Raw genomic sequence first — 26427 nt, 5'->3', positions numbered from 1 at the left:
CACATACACATCATCACACATCACATCATGGACGCCAGCACATACACATCATCACATATCACATCATGGACACCAGCACATACACATCATCACACATCACATCATGGACACCGGCACATACACATCATCACACATCACATCATGGACACCAGCACATACACATCATCACACATCACATCATGGACACCAGCACATACACATCATCACACATCACATCATGGACGCCAGCGCATACACATCATCACACATCACATCATGGACGCCAGCACATACACATCATCACACATCACATCATGGACGCCAGCACATACACATCATCACACATCACATCATGGACGCCAGCACATACACATCATCACACATCACATCATGGACACCAGCACATACACATCATCACACATCACATCATGGACACCAGCACATACACATCATCACACATCACATCATGGACGCCAGCGCATACACATCATTACACATCACATCATGGACACCGGCACATACACATCATCACACATCACATCATGGACGCCGGCACATACACATCATCACACATCACATCATGGACGCCAGCACATACACATCATCACACATCACATCATGGACGCCAGCACATACACATCATCACACATCACATCATGGACACCGGCACATACACATCATCACACATCACATCATGGACGCCGGCGCATACACATCATCACACATCACATCATGGACACCAGCACATACACATCATCACACATCACATCATGGACGCCGGCGCATACACATCATCACACATCACATCATGGACGCCGGCGCATACACATCATCACACATCACATCATGGACGCCAGCACATACACATCATCACACATCACATCATGGACGCCGGCACATACACATCATCACACATCACATCATGGACACCGGCGCATACACATCATCACACATCACATCATGGACACCGGCGCATACACATCATCACACATCACATCATGGACGCCAGCACATACACATCATCACACATCACATCATGGACGCCAGCACATACACATCATTACACATCACATCATGGACGCCGGCGCATACACATCATCACACATCACATCATGGACACCCGCGCATACACATCATTACACATCACATCATGGACGCCGGCACATACACATCATCACACATCACATCATGGACACCGGCACATACACATCATCACACATCACATCATGGACGCCGGCACATACACATCATCACACATCACATCATGGACGCCGGCACATACACATCATCACACATCACATCATGGACGCCGGCACATACACATCATCACACATCACATCATGGACGCCGGCGCATACACATCATCACACATCACATCATGGACGCCGGCACATACACATCATCACACATCACATCATGGACGCCGGCGCATACACATCATCACACATCACATCATGGACACCAGCACATACACATCATCACACATCACATCATGGACGCCGGCGCATACACATCATCACACATCACATCATGGACGCCAGCACATACACATCATCACACATCACATCATGGACACCGGCACATACACATCATCACACATCACATCATGGACGCCAGCACATACACATCATCACACATCACATCATGGACGCCGGCACATACACATCATCACACATCACATCATGGACGCCGGCACATACACATCATCACACATCACATCATGGACGCCAGCACATACACATCATCACATATCACATCATGGACACCAGCACATACACATCATCACACATCACATCATGGACACCAGCACATACACATCATCACACATCACATCATGGACGCCAGCACATACACATCATCACATATCACATCATGGACGCCAGCACATACACATCATCACACATCACATCATGGACGCCAGCACATACACATCATCACACATCACATCATGGACACCAGCACATACACATCATCACACATCACATCATGGACACCAGCACATACACATCATCACACATCACATCATGGACGCCGACACATACACATCATCACACATCACATCATGGACGCCAGCACATACACATCATCACATATCACATCATGGACACCAGCACATACACATCATCACACATCACATCATGGACGCCGACACATACACATCATCACACATCACATCATGGACGCCAGCACATACACATCATCACACATCACATCATGGACACCGGCACATACACATCATTACACATCACATCATGGACACCAGCACATACACATCATCACACATCACATCATGGACACCAGCACATACACATCATCACAGATCACATCATGGACGCCAGCACATACACATCATCACACATCACATCATGGACGCCAGCACATACACATCATCACATATCACATCATGGACACCAGCACATACACATCATCACACATCACATCATGGACACCAGCACATACACATCATCACACATCACATCATGGACGCCAGCACATACACATCATCACACATCACATCATGGACGCCGGCACATACACATCATCACACATCACATCATGGACGCCAGCACATACACATCATTACACATCACATCATGGACACCGGCACATACACATCATCACACATCACATCATGGACGCCAGCACATACACATCATCACACATCACATCATGGACGCCGGCGCATACACATCATCACACATCACATCATGGACGCCAGCACATACACATCATCACACATCACATCATGGACACCAGCACATACACATCATCACACATCACATCATGGATGCCGGCGCATACACATCATCACACATCACATCATGGACGCCAGCGCATACACATCATCACATATCCCATCATGGACACCAGCACATACACATCATTACACATCACATCATGGACACCAGCACATACACATCATCACACATCACATCATGGACGCCAGCACATACACATCATCACACATCACATCATGGACACCAGCACATACACATCATCACACATCACATCATGGACACCAGCACATACACATCATCACACATCACATCATGGACGCCAGCACATACACATCATCACACATCACATCATGGACGCCAGCACATACACATCATTACACTTCACATCATGGACGCCGACACATACACATCATTACACATCACATCATGGACGCCGGCGCATACACATCATCACACATCACATCATGGACACCAGCACATACACATCATCACACATCACATCATGGACACCAGCACATACACATCATCACACATCACATCATGGACACCGGCACATGCACATCATCACACATCACATCATGGACGCCGGCACATACACATCATCACACATCACATCATGGACGCCAGCACATACACATCATCACACATCACATCATGGACGCCAGCACATATACATCATCACACATCACATCATGGACGCCAGCGCATACACATCATCATACATCACATCATGGACGCCAGCACATACACATCATCACACATCACATCATGGACGCCAGCGCATACACATCATCACACATCACATCATGGACACCAGCACATACACATCATCACACATCACATCATGGACACCAGCACATACACATCATCACACATCACACATCACATCATCACACATCACATCATGGACACCAGCACATACACATCATCACACATCACATCATCACACATCACATCATGGACACCAGCACATACACATCATCACACATCACATCATGGACGCCAGCACATACACATCATCACACATCACATCATGGACGCCGGCACATACACATCATCACACATCACATCATGGACGCCAGCACATACACATCATTACACATCACATCATGGACGCCAGCACATACACATCATCACACATCACATCATGGACGCCAGCACATACACATCATCACACATCACATCATGGACGCCAGCACATACACATCATCACACATCACATCATGGACGCCAGCACATACACATCATCACACATCACATCATGGACACCAGCACATACACATCATCACACATCACATCATGGACGCCAGCACATACACATCATCACACATCACATCATGGACGCCGGCACATACACATCATCACACATCACATCATGGACGCCAGCACATACACATCATTACACATCACATCATGGACGCCAGCACATACACATCATCACACATCACATCATGGACGCCAGCACATACACATCATCACACATCACATCATGGACACCAGCACATACACATCATTACACATCACATCATGGACGCCAGCACATACACATCATCACACATCACATCATGGACGCCAGCACATACACATCATCACACATCACATCATGGACGCCAGCACATACACATCATCACACATCACATCATGGACACCAGCACATACACATCATCACATATCACATCATGGACGCCAGCACATACACATCATCACACATCACATCATGGACGCCAGCACATACACATCATCACACATCACATCATGGACACCAGCACATACACATCATCACACATCACATCATGGACGCCAGCGCATACACATCATCACACATCACATCATGGACACCAGCACATACACATCATCACACATCACATCATGGACGCCGGCGCATACACATCATCACACATCACATCATGGACGCCAGCGCATACACATCATCACACATCACATCATGGACGCCGGCACATACACATCATCACACATCACATCATGGACGCCGGCACATACACATCATCACACATCACATCATGGACGCCAGCACATACACATCATCACACATCACATCATGGACGCCAGCACATACACATCATCACACATCACATCATGGACACCAGCACATACACATCATCACACATCACATCATGGACGCCAGCACATACACATCATCACACATCACATCATGGACGCCAGCACATACACATCATCACACATCACATCATGGACGCCAGCACATACACATCATCACACATCACATCATGGACGCCAGCACATACACATCATCACACATCACATCATGGACGCCGGCACATACACATCATCACACATCACATCATGGACACCGGCGCATACACATCATCACACATCACATCATGGACGCCAGCACATACACATCATCACACATCACATCATGGACGCCGGCACATACACATCATCACACATCACATCATGGACACCGGCGCATACACATCATCACACATCACATCATGGACGCCAGCACATACACATCATTACACATCACATCATGGACGCCGGCACATACACATCATCACACATCACATCATGGACGCCAGCGCATACACATCATCACACATCACATCATGGACGCCAGCACATACACATCATCACACATCACATCATGGACGCCAGCACATGCACATCATTACACATCACATCATGGACGCCGGCGCATGCACATTATCACACATCACATCATGGACGCCGGCGCATGCACATCATCACACATCACATCATGGACGCCAGCGCATACACATCATCACACATCACATCATGGACGCCAGCACATACACATCATCACACATCACATCATGGACGCCAGCACATACACATCATCACACATCACATCATGGACGCCAGCACATACACATCATCACACATCACATCATGGACGCCAGCACATACACATCATCACACATCACATCATGGACGCCAGCACATACACATCATCACACATCACATCATGGACACCAGCACATACACATCATTACACATCACATCATGGACGCCAGCACATACACATCATCACACATCACATCATGGACGCCAGCACATACACATCACCACACATCACATCATGGACGCCAGCACATACACATCATCACACATCACATCATGGACGCCAGCACATACACATCATCACACATCACACCATGGACGCCAGCACATACACATCATCACACATCACATCATGGACGCCAGCACATACACATCATCACACATCACATCATGGACACCAGCACATACACATCATCACACATCACATCATGGACGCCAGCACATACACATCATCACACATCACATCATGGACGCCGGCACATAAACATCATCACACATCACATCATGGACGCCAGCACATACACACCATCACACATCACATCATGGACGCCGGTGCATACACATCATTACACATCACATCATGGACGCCAGCACATACACATCATCACACATCACATCATGGACGCCGGCACATACACATCATCACACATCACATCATGGACGCCAGCACATACACACCATCACACATCACATCATGGACACCAGCACATACACATCATTACACATCTCATCATGGACACCAGCACATACACATCATCACACATCACATCATGGACGCCAGCACATACACATCATCACACATCACATCATGGACGCCAGCACATACACATCATCACACATCACATCATGGACGCCAGCACATACACATCATCACACATCACATCATGGATGCCGGTGCATACACATCATTACACATCACATCATGGACGCCGGTGCATACACATCATCACACATCACATCATGGACGCCAGCACATACACATCATCACACATCACATCATGGACACCAGCACATACACATCATCACACATCACATCATGGACAACAGCACATACACATCATTACACATCACATCATGGATGCCGGTGCATACACATCATTACACATCACATCATGGACGCCGGTGCATACACATCATCACACATCACATCATGGACGCCAGCACATACACATCATTACACATCACATCATGGACGCCAGCACATACACATCATCACACATCACATCATGGACGCCAGCACATACACATCATTACACATCACATCATGGACGCCGGCACATACACATCATCACTCATCACATCATGGACGCCAGCACATACACATCATCACACATCACATCATGGACGCCGGCACATACACATCATCACACATCACATCATGGACGCCGGCACATACACATCATCACACATCACATCATGGACGCCAGCACATACACATCATCACACATCACATCATGGACGCCGGCACATACACATCATCACACATCACATCATGGACACCGGCACATGCACATCATCACACATCACATCATGGACGCCGGCACATACACATCATCACACATCACATCATGGACGCCGGTGCATACACATCATCACACATCACATCATGGACGCCAGCACATACACATCATCACACATCACATCATGGACGCCGGCACATACACATCATCACACATCACATCATGGACGCCAGCACATACACATCATCACACATCACATCATGGACGCCAGCACATACACATCATCACACATCACATCATGGACGCCAGCACATACACATCATCACACATCACATCATGGACGCCGGCACATACACATCATCACACATCACATCATGGACGCCGGCACATACACATCATTACACATCACATCATGGACACCAGCACATACACATCATCACACATCACATCATGGACACCAGCACATACACATCATCACACATCACATCATGGACACCAGCACATACACATCATCACACATCACATCATGGACGCCAGCACATCCACATCATCACACATCACATCATGGACGCCGGCACATACACATCATCACACATCACATCATGGACACCAGCACATACACATCATCACACATCACATCATGGACGCCGGCACATACACATCATCACACATCACATCATGGACACCAGCACATACACATCATCACACATCACATCATGGACGCCAGCACATACACATCATCACACATCACATCATGGACGCCAGCACATACACATCATCACACATCACATCATGGACGCCAGCACATACACATCATCACACATCACATCATGGACGCCGGCACATACACATCATTACACATCACATCATGGACGCCGGCACATACACATCATTACACATCACATCATGGACGCCGGCACATACACATCATCACACATCACATCATGGACGCCAGCACATACACATCATCACACATCACATCATGGACGCCAGCACATACACATCATCACACATCACATCATGGACGCCGGCACATACACATCATTACACATCACATCATGGACGCCGGCACATACACATCATTACACATCACATCATGGACGCCGGCACATACACATCATCACACATCACATCATGGACGCCAGCACATACACATCATCACACATCACATCATGGACACCAGCACATACACATCATCACACATCACATCATGGACGCCAGCACATCCACATCATCACACATCACATCATGGACGCCGGCACATACACATCATCACACATCACATCATGGACACCAGCACATACACATCATCACACATCACATCATGGACGCCGGCACATACACATCATCACACATCACATCATGGACACCAGCACATACACATCATCACACATCACATCATGGACGCCAGCACATACACATCATCACACATCACATCATGGACGCCAGCACATACACATCATCACACATCACATCATGGACACCAGCACATACACATCATCACACATCACATCATGGACGCCAGCACATCCACATCATTACACATCACATCATGGACGCCAGCACATACACATCATCACACATCACATCATGGACGCCAGCACATACACATCATCACACATCACATCATGGACACCAGCACATACACATCATCACACATCACATCATGGACGCCAGCACATCCACATCATTACACATCACATCATGGACGCCGGCACATACACATCATCACACATCACATCATGGACACCAGCACATACACATCATCACACATCACATCATGGACGCCGGCACATACACATCATCACACATCACATCATGGACGCCGGTGCATACACATCATCACACATCACATCATGGACGCCGGCACATACACATCATCACACATCACATCATGGACGCCAGCACATACACATCATCACACATCACATCATGGACGCCAGCACATACACATCATCACACATCACATCATGGACGCCAGCACATACACATCATCACACATCACATCATGGACGCCAGCACATACACACCATCACACATCACATCATGGACGCCAGCACATACACATCATCACACATCCTAAAGGCCTCTTTACACACTGAGACTTTCTAGCGTTCCTATCACTGATCTGGACCTGACCGGGATCGCTGGAAAGTCTCTAACAGTCGCTGGTGAGCTGTCAAACAGGCAGATCTGGCCAATGACGCAGCAGCGATACGGTCCTGCAGAACGACCTCGCTGGAAAGGGAACGCTAGCACGCCTATGGGCTGGGTCGCTAACGATGTCGTTGTAACGGTGTCAAACACACCAATACATGCTGCGCAGCGGGAAACAAAGGACCAAAGAATGGTCCTGAATGACTTGTAGCGATCAGCGACCTCACAGCGGGGGCCGGGTCACTGATGTGTCACACACTGCAATGTCGCCAGGCCACGTACCCCAATCCTGACCAAGCCACGTACCCCAATCCTGACCAGGCCACGTACCCCAATCCTGACCAGGCCACGTACCCCCCGATCCTGACCAGGCCACGTACCCCCCGATCCTGACCAGGCCACATACCCCCCGATCCTGACCAGGCCACATACCCCCCGATCCTGACCAGGCCACATACCCCCCGATCCTGACCATGCCACATACCCCCTGATCCTGATCATGCCACATACCCCCTGATCCTGATCATGCCACATACCCCCTGATCCTGATCATGCCACATACCCCCTGATCCTGACCAGGCCACATACCCCCTGATCCTGACCAGGCCACATACCCCCTGATCCTGACCAGGCCACATACCCCCTGATCCTGACCAGGCCACATACCCCCTGATCCTGACCATGCCACATACCCCCTGATCTTGACCATGCCACATACCCCCTGATCCTGACCATGCCACATACCCCCTGATCCTGATCATGCCACATACCCCCTGATCCTGACCAGGCCACATACCCCAATCCTGACCAGGCCACATACCCCCTGATCTTGACCATGCCACATACCCCCTGATCCTGACCAGGCCACATACCCCCTGATCCTGACCATGCCACATACCCCCTGATCCTGATCATGCCACATACCCCCTGATCCTGACCAGGCCACATACCCCCTGATCCTGACCAGGCCACATACCCCCTGATCCTGACCAGGCCACATACCCCCTGATCCTGACCAGGCCACATACCCCCTGATCCTGACCAGGCCACATACCCCCTGATCCTGACCAGGCCACATACCCCCTGATCCTGACCAGGCCACATACCCCCTGATCCTGACCAGGCCACATACCCCCTGATCCTGACCAGGCCACATACCCCCTGATCCTGACCAGGCCACATACCCCCTGATCCTGACCATGCCACATACGCCCCGATCCTGACCATGCCACATACCCCCCGATCCTGACCAGGCCACATACCCCCTGATCCTGACCAGGCCACATACCCCCCGATCCTGATCAGGCCACATACCCCCTGATCCTGATCATGCCACATACCCCCCGATCCTGACCATGCCACATACCCCCTGATCCTGATCATGCCACATACCCCCTGATCCTGACCATGCCACATACCCCCTGATCCTGACCATGCCACATACGCCCCAATCCTGACCATGCCACATACACCCTGATCCTGACCATGCCACATACGCCCTGATCCTGACCATGCCACATACCCCCTGATCCTGACCAGGCCACATACCCCCCGATCCTGATCAGGCCACATACCCCCTGATCCTGATCATGCCACATACCCCCCGATCCTGACCAGGCCACATACCCCCCGATCCTGACCAGGCCACATACCCCCTGATCCTGACCAGGCCACATACCCCCTGATCCTGACCATGCCACATACCCCCTGATCCTGACCATGCCACATACCCCCTGATCCTGATCATGCCACATACCCCCTGATCCTGACCAGGCCACATACCCCCTGATCCTGACCAGGCCACATACGCCCTGATCCTGACCATGCCACATACCCCCTGATCCTGACCAGGCCACATACCCCCCGATCCTGATCAGGCCACATACCCCCTGATCCTGATCATGCCACATACCCCCCGATCCTGACCAGGCCACATACCCCCTGATCCTGACCAGGCCACATACCCCCTGATCCTGACCATGCCACATACCCCCTGATCCTGACCAGGCCACATACCCCCCGATCCTGATCAGGCCACATACCCCCTGATCCTGATCATGCCACATACCCCCCGATCCTGACCAGGCCACATACCCCCTGATCCTGACCATGCCACATACCCCCTGATCCTGACCAGGCCACATACCCCCTGATCCTGACCAGGCCACATAACCCCTGATCCTGACCATGCCACATACGCCCTGATCCTGACCATGCCACATACCCCCTTATCCTGACCATGCCACATACCCCCTGATCCTGATCATGCCACATACCCCCTGATCCTGACCATGCCACATACGCCCTGATCCTGACCATGCCACATACCCCCTGATCCTGACCAGGCCACATACCCCCCGATCCTGATCAGGCCACATACCCCCTGATCCTGATCATGCCACATACCCCCCGATCCTGACCAGGCCACATACCCCCTGATCCTGACCAGGCCACATACCCCCTGATCCTGACCAGGCCACATACCCCCTGATCCTGACCAGGCCACATACGCCCTGATCCTGACCATGCCACATACCCCCTGATCCTGACCAGGCCACATACCCCCCGATCCTGATCAGGCCACATACCCCCTGATCCTGATCATGCCACATACCCCCCGATCCTGACCATGCCACATACCCCCTGATCCTGACCAGGCCACATACCCCCTGATCCTGACCAGGCCACATAACCCCTGATCCTGACCATGCCACATACGCCCTGATCCTGACCATGCCACATACCCCCTTATCCTGACCATGCCACATACCCCCTGATCCTGATCATGCCACATACCCCCTGATCCTGACCAGGCCACATACCCCCTGATCCTGACCAGGCCACATACCCCCTGATCCTGACCAGGCCACATACCCCCTGATCCTGACCAGGCCACATACCCCCTGATCCTGACCATGCCACATACCCCCCGATCCTGACCAGGCCACATACTCCCCGATCCTGACCAGGCCACATACCCCCTGATCCTGACCATGCCACATACCCCCTGATCCTGATCATGCCGCATACCCCCCGATCCTGACCAGGCCACATACCCCCTGATCCTGACCATGCCACATACCCCCTGATCCTGATCATGCCACATACCCCCTGATCCTGACCAGGCCACATACCCCCTGATCCTGACCATGCCACATACCCCCTGATCCTGACCAGGCCACATACCCCCCGATCCTGACCAGGCCACATACCCCCTGATCCTGACCAGGCCACATACCCCCTGATCCTGGCCATGCCACATACCCCCTGATCCTGATCATGCCACATACCCCCTGATCCTGATCATGCCACATACCCCCTGATCCTGATCATGCCACATACCCCCTGATCCTGACCATGCCACATACCCCCTGATCCTGACCATGCCACATACCCCCTGATCCTGATCATGCCACATACCCCCTGATCCTGATCATGCCACATACCCCCTGATCCTGACCATGCCACATACCCCCTGATCCTGATCATGCCACATACCCCCCGATCCTGACCAGGCCACATACCCCCCGATCCTGACCAGGCCACATACCCCCCGATCCTGACCATGCCACATACCCCCTGATCCTGATCATGCCACATACCCCCTGATCCTGACCAGGCCACATACCCCCCGATCCTGACCAGGCCACATACCCCCTGATCCTGACCATGCCACATACCCCCTGATCCTGATCATGCCACATACCCCCTGATCCTGACCATGCCACATACCCTCCGATCCTGACCAGGCCACGTTCCCTGCCTCCCGATCCTGACCAGGCCACGTACCCCCCAATTCCTGACAAGGCCATGTCCCCCCCCCGATCCTGACCACGCCGCATACTTCCCCACTCCCGACTCTGACCAGGCCACGTACCCCCCAATCCTGACCAGGCCACATACCCCACAATCCTGACAAGGCCACGTACCCCCCCCCCCCCCGGATCCTGACCAGGTCGCTTACCCCCCCTACCCTGAACAAGACCAGGCTATTTCCCCCCCTCAATCCTGACCAGGCCACGTATCCCCTTGATCCTGACCAGGCCATGTGGCACCACCGGTCCTGATCAGCCATATTTAGATTTTTTATGCGGTTTAAACAGATGTAAAAATGTGTCTTATTCGGATTTTCAGATCATTTTTGCCTCTTTAGTGACAGGGGCCCAGATTTTATGCTCATACTTTTTTTGCAGATATCCGTGGAATAATAAAGAATTATGGTTGCTCTTTTTAGTCAATTAATGGGGGTGACTGGACTTATTCAGTGCCGTGTCTCCTCCAGAGCTGGACTCACAAGACTGGGGCGACGTTCCATGCATTGGTGGTGGGCGCAGCCACGTCCCGTTCATTTTGTTGCCTGAGCTGGATAGAGCTGCATAAAACCTAACGTTGCACCATTCTTCCCTGCTTCTGAGCTGCACAAACCTGTGGCCTCATTCAGTGACCGCGCTCCGAGCCTGTGCAGTGGATCCGCGGTCACTAAAGCCTGGAGCGGTGATGGTTGTATGCTCCATCTTGGGGCGCGCTGACACCCCCATATACCGCGACCGTGTGCGGTGCGATCATTTATCGGATAGCGCCTGCTCCAATGTTATTTGATTTGTCAAATTTGGAGCCGTTTCCAGTTTTACAAAATCTACAGAAAAAAAAAAATTCTAGGATCTGAAAAGAAAAGATGATTAATAATCAGAGGAACGAGACGAGGCGCACAAGTGACTGCTCAATAACTAAACCCGCAGAGCTCGCCTGTATCCGGCCGTCCTATAGACAATGAATGGAGCGGCGGTCACTGAGCGCACTGTGTCCAGACGAGGCGCACAAGTGACTGCTCAATAAATAAACCCGCAGAGCTCGCCTGTATCCGGCCGTCCTATAGACAATGAATGGAGCGGCGGTCACTGAGCGCACTGTGTCCAGACGAGGCGCACAAGTGACTGCTCAATAACTAAACCCGCAGAGCTCGCCTGTATCCGGCCGTCCCACAGACAATGAATGGAGCGGCGGTCACTGAGCGCACTGTGTCCAGACGAGGCGCACAAGTGACTGCTCAATAACTAAACCCGCAGAGCTCGCCTGTATCCGGCCGTCCTATAGACAATGAATGGAGCGGCGGTCACTGAGCGCACTGTGTCCAGACGAGGCGCACAAGTGACTGCTCAATAAATAAACCCGCAGAGCTCGCCTGTATCCGGCCGTCCTATAGACAATGAATGGAGCGGCGGTCACTGAGCGCACTGTGTCCAGACGAGGCGCACAAGTGACTGCTCAATAAATAAACCCGCAGAGCTCACCTGTATCCAGCCGTCCTATAGACAATGAATGGAGCGGCAGTCACTGAGCGCACTGTGTACAGACGAGGCGCACAAGTGACTGCTCAATAACTAAACCCGCAGAGCTCGCCTGTATCCGGCCGTCCTATAGACAATGAATGGAGCGGCAGTCACTGAGCGCACTGTGTACAGACGAGGCGCACAAGTGACTGCTCAATAACTAAACCCGCAGAGCTCGCCTGTATCCGGCCGTCCTATAGACAATGAATGGAGCGGCAGTCACTGAGCGCACTGTGTCCAGACGAGGCGCACAAGTGACTGCTCAATAACTAAACCCGCAGAGCTCGCCTGTATCCAGCCATCCTATAGACAATGAATGGAGCGGCGGTCACTGAGCGCACTGTGTCCAGACGAGGCGTACAAGTGACTGCTCAATAACTAAACCCGCAGAGCTCGCCTGTATCCGGCCATCCTATAGACAATGAATGGAGCGGCGGTCACTGAGCGCACTGTGTCCAGACGAGGCGCACAAGTGACTGCTCAATAACTAAACCCGCAGAGCTCGCCTGTATCCGGCCGTCCTATAGACAATGAATGGAGCGGCGGTCACTGAGCGCACTGTGTCCAGACGAGGCGCACAAGTGACTGCTCAATAACTAAACCCGCAGAGCTCGCCTGTATCCGGCCGTCCTATAGACAATGAATGGAGCGGCGGTCACTGAGCGCACTGTGTCCAGACAAGGCGCACAAGTGACTGCTCAATAACTAAACCCGCAGAGCTCGCCTGTATCCGGCCGTCCTATAGACAATGAATGGAGCGGCGGTCACTGAGTGCACTGTGTACAGACGAGGCGCACAAGTGACTGCTCAATAACTAAACCCGCAGAGCTCGCCTGTATCCGGCTGTCCTATAGACAATGAATGGAGCGGCGGTCACTGAGCGCACTGTGTCCAGACGAGGCGCACAAGTGACTGCTCAATAACTAAACCCGCAGAGTTCGCCTGTATCCGGCCGTCCTATAGACAATGAATGGAGCGGCGGTCACTGAGCGCACTGTGTCCAGACGAGGCGCACAAGTGACTGCTCAATAACTAAACCCGCAGAGCTCGCCTGTATCCGGCCGTCCTATAGACAATGAATGGAGCGGCGGTCACTGAGCGCACTGTGTCCAGACGAGGCGCACAAGTGACTGCTCAATAACTAAACCCGCAGAGCTCGCCTGTATCCGGCCATCCTATAGACAATGAATGGAGCGGCGGTCACTGAGCGCACTGTGTCCAGACGAAGCGTACAAGTGACTGCTCAATAACTAAACCCGAAGAGCTCGCCTGTATCCGGCCGTCCTATAGACAATGAATGGAGCGGCGGTCACTGAGCGCACTGTGTCCAGACGAGGCGCACAAGTGACTGCTCAATAACTAAACCCGCAGAGCTCGCCTGTATCTGGCTGTCCTATAGACAATGAATGGAGCGGCGGTCACTGAGCGCACTGTGTCCAGACGAGGCGCACAAGTGACTGCTCAATAACTAAACCCGCAGAGCTCGCTTGTATCCGGCCGTCCTATAGACAATGAATGGAGCGGCGGTCACTGAGCGCACTGTGTACAGACGAGGCGCACAAGTGACTGCTCAATAACTAAACCTGCAGAGCTCGCCTGTATCCGGCCGTCCTATAGACAATGAATGGAGCGGCGGTCACTGAGCGCACTGTGTACAGACGAGGCGCACAAGTGACTGCTCAATAACTAAACCTGCAGAGTTCGCCTGTATCCGGCCGTCCTATAGACAATGAATGGAGCGGCGGTAACTGAGCGCACTGTGTCCAGACGAGGCGCACAAGTGACTGCTCAATAACTAAACCCGCAGAGCTCGCCTGTATCCGGCCGTCCTATAGACAATGAATGGAGCGGCGGTCACTGAGCGCACTGTGTACAGACGAGGCGCACAAGTGACTGCTCAATAACTAAACCTGCAGAGTTCGCCTGTATCCGGCCGTCCTATAGACAATGAATGGAGCGGCGGTAACTGAGCGCACTGTGTCCAGACGAGGCGCACAAGTGACTGCTCAATAACTAAACCCGCAGAGCTCGCTTGTATCCGGCCGTCCTATAGACAATGAATGGAGCGGCGGTCACTGAGCGCACTGTGTACAGACGAGGCGCACAAGTGACTGCTCAATAACTAAACCTGCAGAGCTCGCCTGTATCCGGCCGTCCTATAGACAATGAATGGAGCGGCGGTCACTGAGCGCACTGTGTACAGACGAGGCGCACAAGTGACTGCTCAATAACTAAACCTGCAGAGTTCGCCTGTATCCGGCCGTCCTATAGACAATGAATGGAGCGGCGGTAACTGAGCGCACTGTGTCCAGACGAGGCGCACAAGTGACTGCTCAATAACTAAACCCGCAGAGCTCGTCTGTATCCGGCCGTCCTATAGACAATGAATGGAGCGGCGGTCACTGAGCGCACTGTGTACAGACGAGGCGCACAAGTGACTGCTCAATAACTAAACCCGCAGAGCTCATCTGTATCCGGCCGTCCTATAGACAATGAATGGAGCGGCGGTCACTGAGCGCACTGTGTACAGACGAGGCGCACAAGTGACTGCTCAATAACTAAACCCGCAGAGCTCGCCTGTATCCGGCCATCCTATAGACAATGAATGGAGCGGCGGTCACTGAGCGCACTGTGTCCAGACGAGGCGCACAAGTGACTGCTCAATAACTAAACCCGCAGAGCTCATCTGTATCCGGCCGTCCTATAGACAATGAATGGAGCGGCGGTCACTGAGCGCACTGTGTACAGACGAGGCGCACAAGTGACTGCTCAATAACTAAACCCGCAGAGCTCGCCTGTATCCGGCCATCCTATAGACAATGAATGGAGCGGCGGTCACTGAGCTCACTGTGTCCAGACGAGGCGCACAAGTGACTGCTCAATAAATAAACCCGCAGAGCTCGCCTGTATCCGGCCGTCCCATAGACAATGAATGGAGCGGCGGTCACTGAGTGCACTGTGTCCAGACGAGGCGCACAAGTGACTGCTCAATAACTAAACCCGCAGAGTTCGCCTGTATCCGGCCGTCCTATAGACAATGAATGGAGCGGCGGTCACTGAGTGCACTGTGTCCAGACGAGGCGCACAAGTGACTGCTCAATAACTAAACCCGCAGAGCTCGTCTGTATCCGGCCGTCCTATAGACAATGAATGGAGCGGCGGTCACTGAGCGCACTGTGTCCAGACGAGGCGTACAAGTGACTGCTCAATAAATAAACCCGCAGAGCTCGCCTGTATCCGGCCGTCCTATAGACAATGAATGGAGCGGCGGTCACTGAGCGCACTGTGTCCAGACGAGGCGCACAAGTGACTGCTCAATAACTAAACCCGCAGAGCTCGCCTGTATCCGGCCGTCCTATAGACAATGAATGGAGCGGCAGTCACTGAGTGCACTGTGTCCAGACGAGGCGCACAAGTGACTGCTCAATAACTAAACCCGCAGAGCTCGCCTGTATCCGGCCGTCCTATAGACAATGAATGGAGCGGCGGTCACTGAGCTCACTGTGTCCAGACGAGGCGCACAAGTGACTGCTCAATAAATAAACCCGCAGAGTTCGCCTGTATCCGGCCGTCCCATAGACAATGAATGGAGCGGCGGTCACTGAGTGCACTGTGTCCAGACGAGGCGCACAAGTGACTGCTCAATAACTAAACCTGCAGAGCTCGCCTGTATCCGGCCGTCCTATAGACAATGAATGGAGCGGCGGTCACTGAGCTCACTGTGTCCAGACGAGGCGCACAAGTGACTGCTCAATAAATAAACCCGCAGAGTTCGCCTGTATCCGGCCGTCCCATAGACAATGAATGGAGCGGCGGTCACTGAGTGCACTGTGTCCAGACGAGGCGCACAAGTGACTCTGCTCAATAAATAAACCCGCAGACAGGGTGGATAAAAATCTTGATTTTTTTAAAAAAATCAAAGAAATCAGATTTTTTTGATTTAAATCAGATTTTTTTGATTTAAATCATTTGATTTAAATCAGATTTTTTAATCAAGTTGTACACAAGCAAAACTTTGTCTTTTTGCAAATCTAATTGTTTTACACAAATAAAAATATTAAAACAGTTGATTATGAAACCTAATAATTTTTATTTGCACTATTAAACACTCAGAATTGAACTACAGAGAGTAAGTAGTTTTTAACAATAGCCTATCTCTAACGTTTGAAGTAAGCAAACATCTTCAGTGAATACATCAGTCCTTTAAGCCTACTGTTTATTTAGGACTTTTAATAGGAAAACCAGTTGTCCTGCTTTAGCAGTTCCTAAGCGGTTAATTGCCAGACTTACCACTAGTACTAGGCTCCTGGTGCATAAGAAGCTGTGGGGGTTCATTGACATTAGTTGTATCACTATCAACATCTTCATTTCCCTTCTGGTTGCAGTTTTCATAATGTGATTTCAAACGGCAAACAAGTCCTTGGATATCCTTTTGACAGTATTTGCACTTTGCTCTTGCACCTTTCTTTCCAAGATCTGCTGCTGGCATCTCAACAAAATGAACCCAAATAGGGTCTCTCTTACGACCTGCTGCCATGGCTCACACAGATCACTTATGAAGTTTGATTGTTACTACAGCCTGAGCCAAGCACTGCTGATGTTACTACAGCCTGAGCCAAGTACTGCTGACTATCCAACAAGTTTGGGCATGTCAACTGAATGCAGGGAAAAAGAAACTAAACCAAAACTGAAACCAAGCTAGAAGTGTGGAATTAAAGGGGCAGTATGAACAAAATGTGGAGGCTATTAATAGTTTATACAATTAAGACATGCTGCTTTTAAACACCTACCTATTGCCATATAGTAAAACAAAAAAGATTTTTACTTACTTTGGGGTCCCCCCCTCACCCTGGCGTTAGATCGTTGCCCCTAGTTTCGTCCGTGTAACTATGGGCGCACATGCACACTGCTCTCACTTCTCATTTTAATCGTGATTTATATTAAAAAAAATCTTTTGATTTAAATCGTGATTTAAATCATGATTTAAATCGGCGTGATTTAAATCAATCCACCCTGCCCGCAGAGCTCGCCTGTATCCAGCCGTCCTATAGACAAAGAAAAAAGCAGCGGTCACTGAGCGCACTGTGTCCACACGAGGCGCACAAGTGACTCTGCTCAATAAATAAAACCTGCAGAGTTCGCCTGTATCCGGCTGTCCTATAGACAATGAATGGAGCGGCGGTCACTGAGCGCACTGTGTCCAGACGAGGCGCACAAGTGACTCTGCTCAATAAATAAAACCTGCAGAGCTCGTCTGTATCCAGCCGTCCTATAGACAATGAATGGAGCGGCGGTCACTGAGCGCACTGTGTACAGACGAGGCGCACAAGTGACTGCTCAATAACTAAACCCGCAGAGCTCGCCTGTATCCAGCCGTCCTATAGACAATGAATGGAGCGGCGGTCACTGAGCGCACTGTGTCCAGACGAGGCGCACAAGTGACTGCTCAATAAACCCGCAGAGTTCGCCTTTATCCGGCCGTCCTATAGACAATGAATGGAGCGGCGGTCACTGAGCGCACTGTGTCCAGACGAGGCGCACAAGTGACTGCTCAATAACTAAACCCGCAGAGCTCGCCTGTATCCAGCCGTCCTATAGACAATGAATGGAGCGGCGGTCACTGAGCGCACTGTGTACAGACGAGGCGCACAAGTGACTGCTCAATAAACCCGCAGAGCTCGCCTGTATCCGGCCGTCCTATAGACAATGAATGGAGCGGCGGTCACTGAGCGCACTGTGTACAGACGAGGAGCACAAGTGACTGCTCAATAACTAAACCCGCAGAGCTCGCCTGTATCCGGCCATCCTATAGACAATGAATGGAGCGGCGGTCACTGAGCGCACTGTGTACAGACGAGGCGCACAAGTGACTCTGCTCAATAAATAAACCCGCAGAGCTCGCCTGTATCCAGCCGTCCTATAGACAATGAATGGAGCGGCGGTCACTGAGCGCACTGTGTCCAGACGAGGCGTACAAGTGACTCTGCTCAATAAATAAACCCGCAGAGCTCGCCTGTATCCGGCCGTCCTATAGACAATGAATGGAGCGGCGGTCACTGAGTGCACTGTGTACAGACGAGGCGCACAAGTGACTGCTCAATAACTAAACCCGCAGAGCTCGTCTGTATCCGGCCGTCCTATAGACAATGAATGGAGCGGCGGTCACTGAGTGCACTGTGTCCAGACGAGGCGCACAAGTGACTGCTCAATAACTAAACCCGCAGAGCTCACCTGTATCCGGCCGTCCTATAGACAATGAATGGAGCGGCGGTCACTGAGTGCACTGTGTCCAGACGAGGCGCACAAGTGACTGCTCAATAACTAAACCCGCAGAGCTCACCTGTATCCGGCCGTCCTATAGACAATGAATGGAGCGGCGGTCACTGAGTGCACTGTGTACAGACGAGGCGTACAAGTGACTGCTCAATAACTAAACCCGCAGAGCTCGCCTGTATCCGGCCGTCCCATAGACAATGAATGGAGCGGCGGTCACTGAGCGCACTGTGTCCAGACGAGCGGATCCGATAGCTCTCACCGGTCCCGCAGACGCGGGTGACACTTCCCTGCTTTTACCTTCCGCACATGTAAGGACTATCCTGCGCCCCCCGACCCTATAGCGAGGGCTCACCGGAGTAGGACAGGCCGGCGATCTGCAGGTACAGCTCTTCTTCAGAGAAGCTTTCGGGTAACATGAGGAATGAGGCGATCACCGCGCTCTTCAGGTTCGCGGTCAGCGCTGTCTGGAGCCGCGCGTCCTCTTTCTGCACCAGAATTTTCACCTGTAATAATAATAATCATCACATAAACACATAAAGGCTCGGGTCACCGCTGATCCCCGCACTGTGCACCAGGGGGCGACACAGACCGATATCAGGCTCCCTGCCAGACCCGGCACAGGACACCTTCACCCCCCCCCCCGAGGACGTCGCCAATATGGAGAGTAATGCAGCTTCTAGGAAGGAGGACGGAGGACGGACAGGCGAATAACGGCAATAATGCGCTAAATTACACAACGCGGTGGAGAAGTAACGTAGCGCCATCTAGTGGAGAACAGGAGAACGGTCAGCTCCACGCAATATGGAGGAAATTCTGGTGTCATGAAGCAAAACAGAGACATATATATATTATATATACACACGGCGCGGAGAAAACCACCGGGACAAACGTCCGTCATTGCATTTAGCATTGTTAATCAGTTCTATTGCTCCCAGTGTATAACCTCCGCCCCCCCAGTGTATAACCTCCGCCCCCCCCAGTGTATAACCTCCGCCCCCCCCAGTGTATAACCTCCGCCCCCCCCCCAGTGTATAACCTCCGCCCCCCCAGTGTATAACCTCCGCCCCCCCAGTGTATAACCTCCGCCCCTCCCCCCAGTGTATAACCTCCGCCCCCCCCCCCGGTGTATAACCTCCGCCCCCCCCCCCGGTGTATAACCTCCGCCCCCCAGTGTATAACCTCCGCCCCCCCCAGTGTATAACCTCCGCCCCCCCCAGTGTATAACCTCCGCCCCCCCAGTGTATAACCTCCGCCCCCCCAGTGTATAACCTCCGCCCCCCAGTGTATAACCTCCGCCCCCCCAGTGTATAACCTCCGCCCCCCCCCCAGTGTATAACCTCCGCCCCCCCCCCAGTGTATAACCTCCGCCCCCCCCCCAGTGTATAACCTCCGCCCCCCCCCCAGTGTATAACCTCCGCCCCCCCCAGTGTATAACCTCCGCCCCCCCCCGGTGTATAACCTCCGCCCCCCCCCCCCGGTGTATAACCTCCGCCCCCCCCGGTGTATAACCTCCGCCCCCCCCCGGTGTATAACCTCCGCCCCCCCCCGGTGTATAACCTCCGCCCCCCCCCCCCCCGGTGTATAACCTCCGCCCCCCCCAGTGTATAACCTCCGCACCCCCCCCAGTGTATAACCTCCGCACCCCCAGTGTATAACCTCCGCCCCCCCCAGTGTATAACCTCCGCACCCCCCCAGTGTATAACCTCCGCACCCCCCCAGTGTATAACCTCCGCACCCCCCCAGTGTATAACCTCCGCACCCCCCCAGTGTATAACCTCCGCACCCCCCCAGTGTATAACCTCCGCCCCCCCAGTGTATAACCTCCGCCCCCCCAGTGTATAACCTCCGCCCCCCCAGTGTATAACCTCCGCCCCCCCAGTGCATAACCTCCGCACCCCCAGTGCATAACCTCCGCCCCCCCAGTGCATAACCTCCGCCCCCCCAGTGCATAACCTCCGCCCCCCCAGTGTATAACCTCCGCCCCCCCAGTGTATAACCTCCGCCCCCCCAGTGTATAACCTCCGCCCCCCCAGTGTATAACCTCCGCCCCCCCAGTGTATAACCTCCGCCCCCCCAGTGTATAACCTCCGCCCCCCCAGTGTATAACCTCCGCCCCCCCAGTGTATAACCTCCGCCCCCCCAGTGTATAACCTCCGCCCCCCCAGTGTATAACCTCCGCCCCCCAGTGTATAACCTCCGCCCCCCCAGGCCATCTGCCATTACTACCCTGTGACAGAGCGGTCGGGGGTGCGGAGCTCACAGATACCAGCGCATCCTGTAATAGGAGTCACCGGGTAACAATGTGTTCCTGATATTTCCCCTTCTGGATCTCCTCCATCACCTGTGTCTAATATTATTGAGAAGTGGAAAGAACAGCAGCAACTCAGCCCCAAAGTGAAGACCCCGTAATGTTACAGAGCGGGGGGCCGAGTGCTGAGGCGCAGAGGGCAGAAAAGTCCCCACCGCTCTGCTGCCCCCATAACTGCAGAGTCCAGACCTCCTCTGGGAACATCAGCACAAACACTGCGACCGCTGGGGGCTTCATGACTGAGCAGCTACAGCCGTACATCACCAAGCACAACCCGAGCAGCCACAGCCGTACATCACCAAGCACAACCCGAGCAGCCACAGCCGTACATGACCAAGCACAATGCCGAGCAGCCACAGCCGTACATGACCAAGCACAATGCCGAGCAGCTGCAGCCGTACATCACCAAGCACAATGCCGAGCAGCTACAGCCGTACATCACCAGGCACAATGCCGAGCAGCTGCAGCCGTACATCACCAAGTACAATGCCGAGCCATACATCACCAAGCACAATGCCGAGCAGCTGCAGCCGCACATCCCCAAGTACAATGCCGAGCCATACATCACCAAGCACAATGCCGAGCAGCCACAGCCGTACATCACCAAGCACAATGCCGAGCAGCCACAGCCGTACATCACCAAGCACAATGCCGAGCCATACATCACCAAGCACAATGCCGAGCAGCCACAGCCGTACATCACCAAGCACAATGCCGAGCCATACATCACCAAGCACAATGCCGAGCAGCTGCAGCCGCACATCCCCAAGTACAATGCCGAGCCATACATCACCAAGCACAATGCCGAGCAGCCACAGCCGTACATCACCAAGCACAATGCCGAGCCATACATCACCAAGCACTATGCCGAGCAGCTGCAGCCGCACATCACCAAGTACAATGCCGAGCCATACATCACCAAGCACAATGCCGAGCAGCCACAGCCGTACATCACCAAGCACAATGCCGAGCAGCCACAGCTGTACATCACCAAGCACAATGCCGAGCAGCCACAGCCGTACATCACCAAGCACAATGCCGAGCAGCTGCAGCCGCACATCACCAGGTACAATGCCGAGCCATACATCACCAAGCACAATGCCGAGCAGCTACAGCCGTACATCACCAAGCACAATGCCGAGCAGCTACAGCCGTACATCACCAAGCACAATGCCGAGCAGCCACAGCCGTACATGATCAAGCACAATGCCGAGCAGCCACAGCCGTACATCACCAAGCACAATGCCGAGCAGCTGCAGCCGTACATCACCAAGCACAATGCCGAGCAGCCGCAGCCGTACATCACCAAGCACAATGCCGAGCAGCCACAGCCGTACATCACCAGGCACAATGCCGAGCAGCTACAGCCGTACATCACCAGGCACAATGCCGAGCAGCTACAGCCGTACATGACCAAGCACAATGCCGAGCAGCTACAGCCGTACATGACAAAGCACAATGCCGAGCAGCTACAGCCGTACATCACCAGGCACAATGCCGAGCAGCTACAGCCGTACATGACCAAGCACAATGCCGAGCAGCTGCAGCCGCACATCACCAAGTACAATGCCGAGCAGCTACAGCCGTACATCACCAAGTACAATGCCAAGCCATACATCACCAAGCACAATGCCGAGCAGCTACAGCCGTGCATCACCAAGCACAATGCCAAGCAGCCACAGCCGTACATCACCAAGCACAATGCCGAGCAGCTGCAGCCGTACATCACCAAGCACAATGCCGAGCAGCTGCAGCCGTACATCACCAAGTACAATGCCGAGCCATACACCACCAAGCACAATGCCGAGCAGCTGCAGCCGTACATCACCAAGTACAATGCCGAGCCATACACCACCAAGCATAATGCCGAGCAGCTACAGCCGTACATCACCAAGCACAATGCTGAGCCGTACATCACCGCCGTACATCACCAAGCACAATGCTGAGCCATACATCACCAAGCACAATGCCGAGCAGCTACAGCCGTACATCACCAAGTACAATGCCGAGCCATACACCACTAAGCACAATGCCGAGCCGTACATCACCAAGCACAATGCCGAGCCGTACATCACCAAGCATAATGCCGAGCCGTACATCACCAAGCACAATGCCGAGCCGTACATCACCAAGCACAATGCCGAGCCGTACATCACCAAGCACAATGCCGAGCCGTACATCACCAAGCACAATGCCGAGCCGTACATCACCAAGCACAATGCCGAGCCGTACATCACCAAGCACAATGCCGAGCCGTACATCACCAAGCACAATGCCGAGCCGTACATCACCAAGCACAATGCCGAGCCGTACATCACCAAGCACAATGCCGAGCCGTACATCACCAAGCACAATGCCGAGCCGTACATCACCAAGCACAATGCCGAGCCGTACATCACCAAGCACAATGCCGAGCCGTACATCACCAAGCACAATGCCGAGCCGTACATCACCAAGCACAATGCCGAGCCGTACATCACCAAGCGTAATGCCGAGCCGTACATCACCAAGCGCAATGCCGAGCCATACACAACCAAGCACAATGCAGAGCCGTACATCAAGCGCAATGCCGAGCCGTACATCACCAAGCGCAATGCCGAGCCCTACATCACCAAGCACAATGCCGAGCCCTACATCACCAAGCACAATGCCGAGCCATACATCACCAAGCACAATGCCGAGCCATACATCACCAAGCACAATGCCGAGCCATACATCACCAAGCACAATGCCGAGCCGTACATCACCAAGCACAATGCCAAGCCGTACATCACCAAGCACAATGCCGAGCTGTACATCACCAAGCACAATGCTGAGCCGCACATCACCAAGCACAATGCTGAGCCGCACATCACCAAGCACAATGCTGAGCCATACATCACCAAGCACAATGCCGAGCCGTACATCACCAAGCACAATGCCGAGCCGTACATCACCAAGCACAATGCCGAGCTGTACATCACCAAGCACAATGCCGAGCCATACATCACCAAGCACAATGCCGAGCCGTACATCACCAAGCACAATGCCGAGCTGTACATCACCAAGCACAATGCCGAGCCATACATCACCAAGCACAATGCCGAGCCGTACATCACCAAGCACAATGCCGAGCCGTACATCACCAAGCACAATGCTGAGCGTTGGATGGATCGGTGTAAAGCTGCCGACAGTGGATTCTGGAGGAGACGTGTTCTGTGCAGGGATGGATCACACTTCTCTAGCTGCAGCTGATGGAGGAGTCTGGGTTTTTATGATGGAGGATGTTACCCCCTGACTGCATTGTGCCCCTGTACAGATGGTGGAGGAGGAGGATGATGCTCCGGCTGTTA

At 52.6% G+C, this 26427-nt stretch overlaps 1 protein-coding gene across 1 annotated transcript in view; it reads right to left on the bottom strand.

Annotated features, from left to right (window-relative positions):
* Window positions 1-26427, bottom strand: part of TAMM41 (TAM41 mitochondrial translocator assembly and maintenance homolog) — a 60531-nt gene that overhangs the window by 8497 nt on the left and 25607 nt on the right. Inside the window, exon 4 of the mRNA XM_075320642.1 lies at window positions 21140-21290. Within this exon, the coding sequence (XP_075176757.1) occupies window positions 21140-21290 (151 nt within the window). The remainder of the gene's footprint in view (window positions 1-21139; window positions 21291-26427) is intronic.

The sequence above is a fragment of the Anomaloglossus baeobatrachus genome, chromosome 8 (genome assembly GCF_048569485.1).
Source record: "Anomaloglossus baeobatrachus isolate aAnoBae1 chromosome 8, aAnoBae1.hap1, whole genome shotgun sequence".
In the NCBI taxonomy this organism is placed as follows: domain Eukaryota; kingdom Metazoa; phylum Chordata; class Amphibia; order Anura; family Aromobatidae; genus Anomaloglossus; species Anomaloglossus baeobatrachus.
This window is presented reverse-complemented; position numbering and strand designations above follow the sequence as displayed.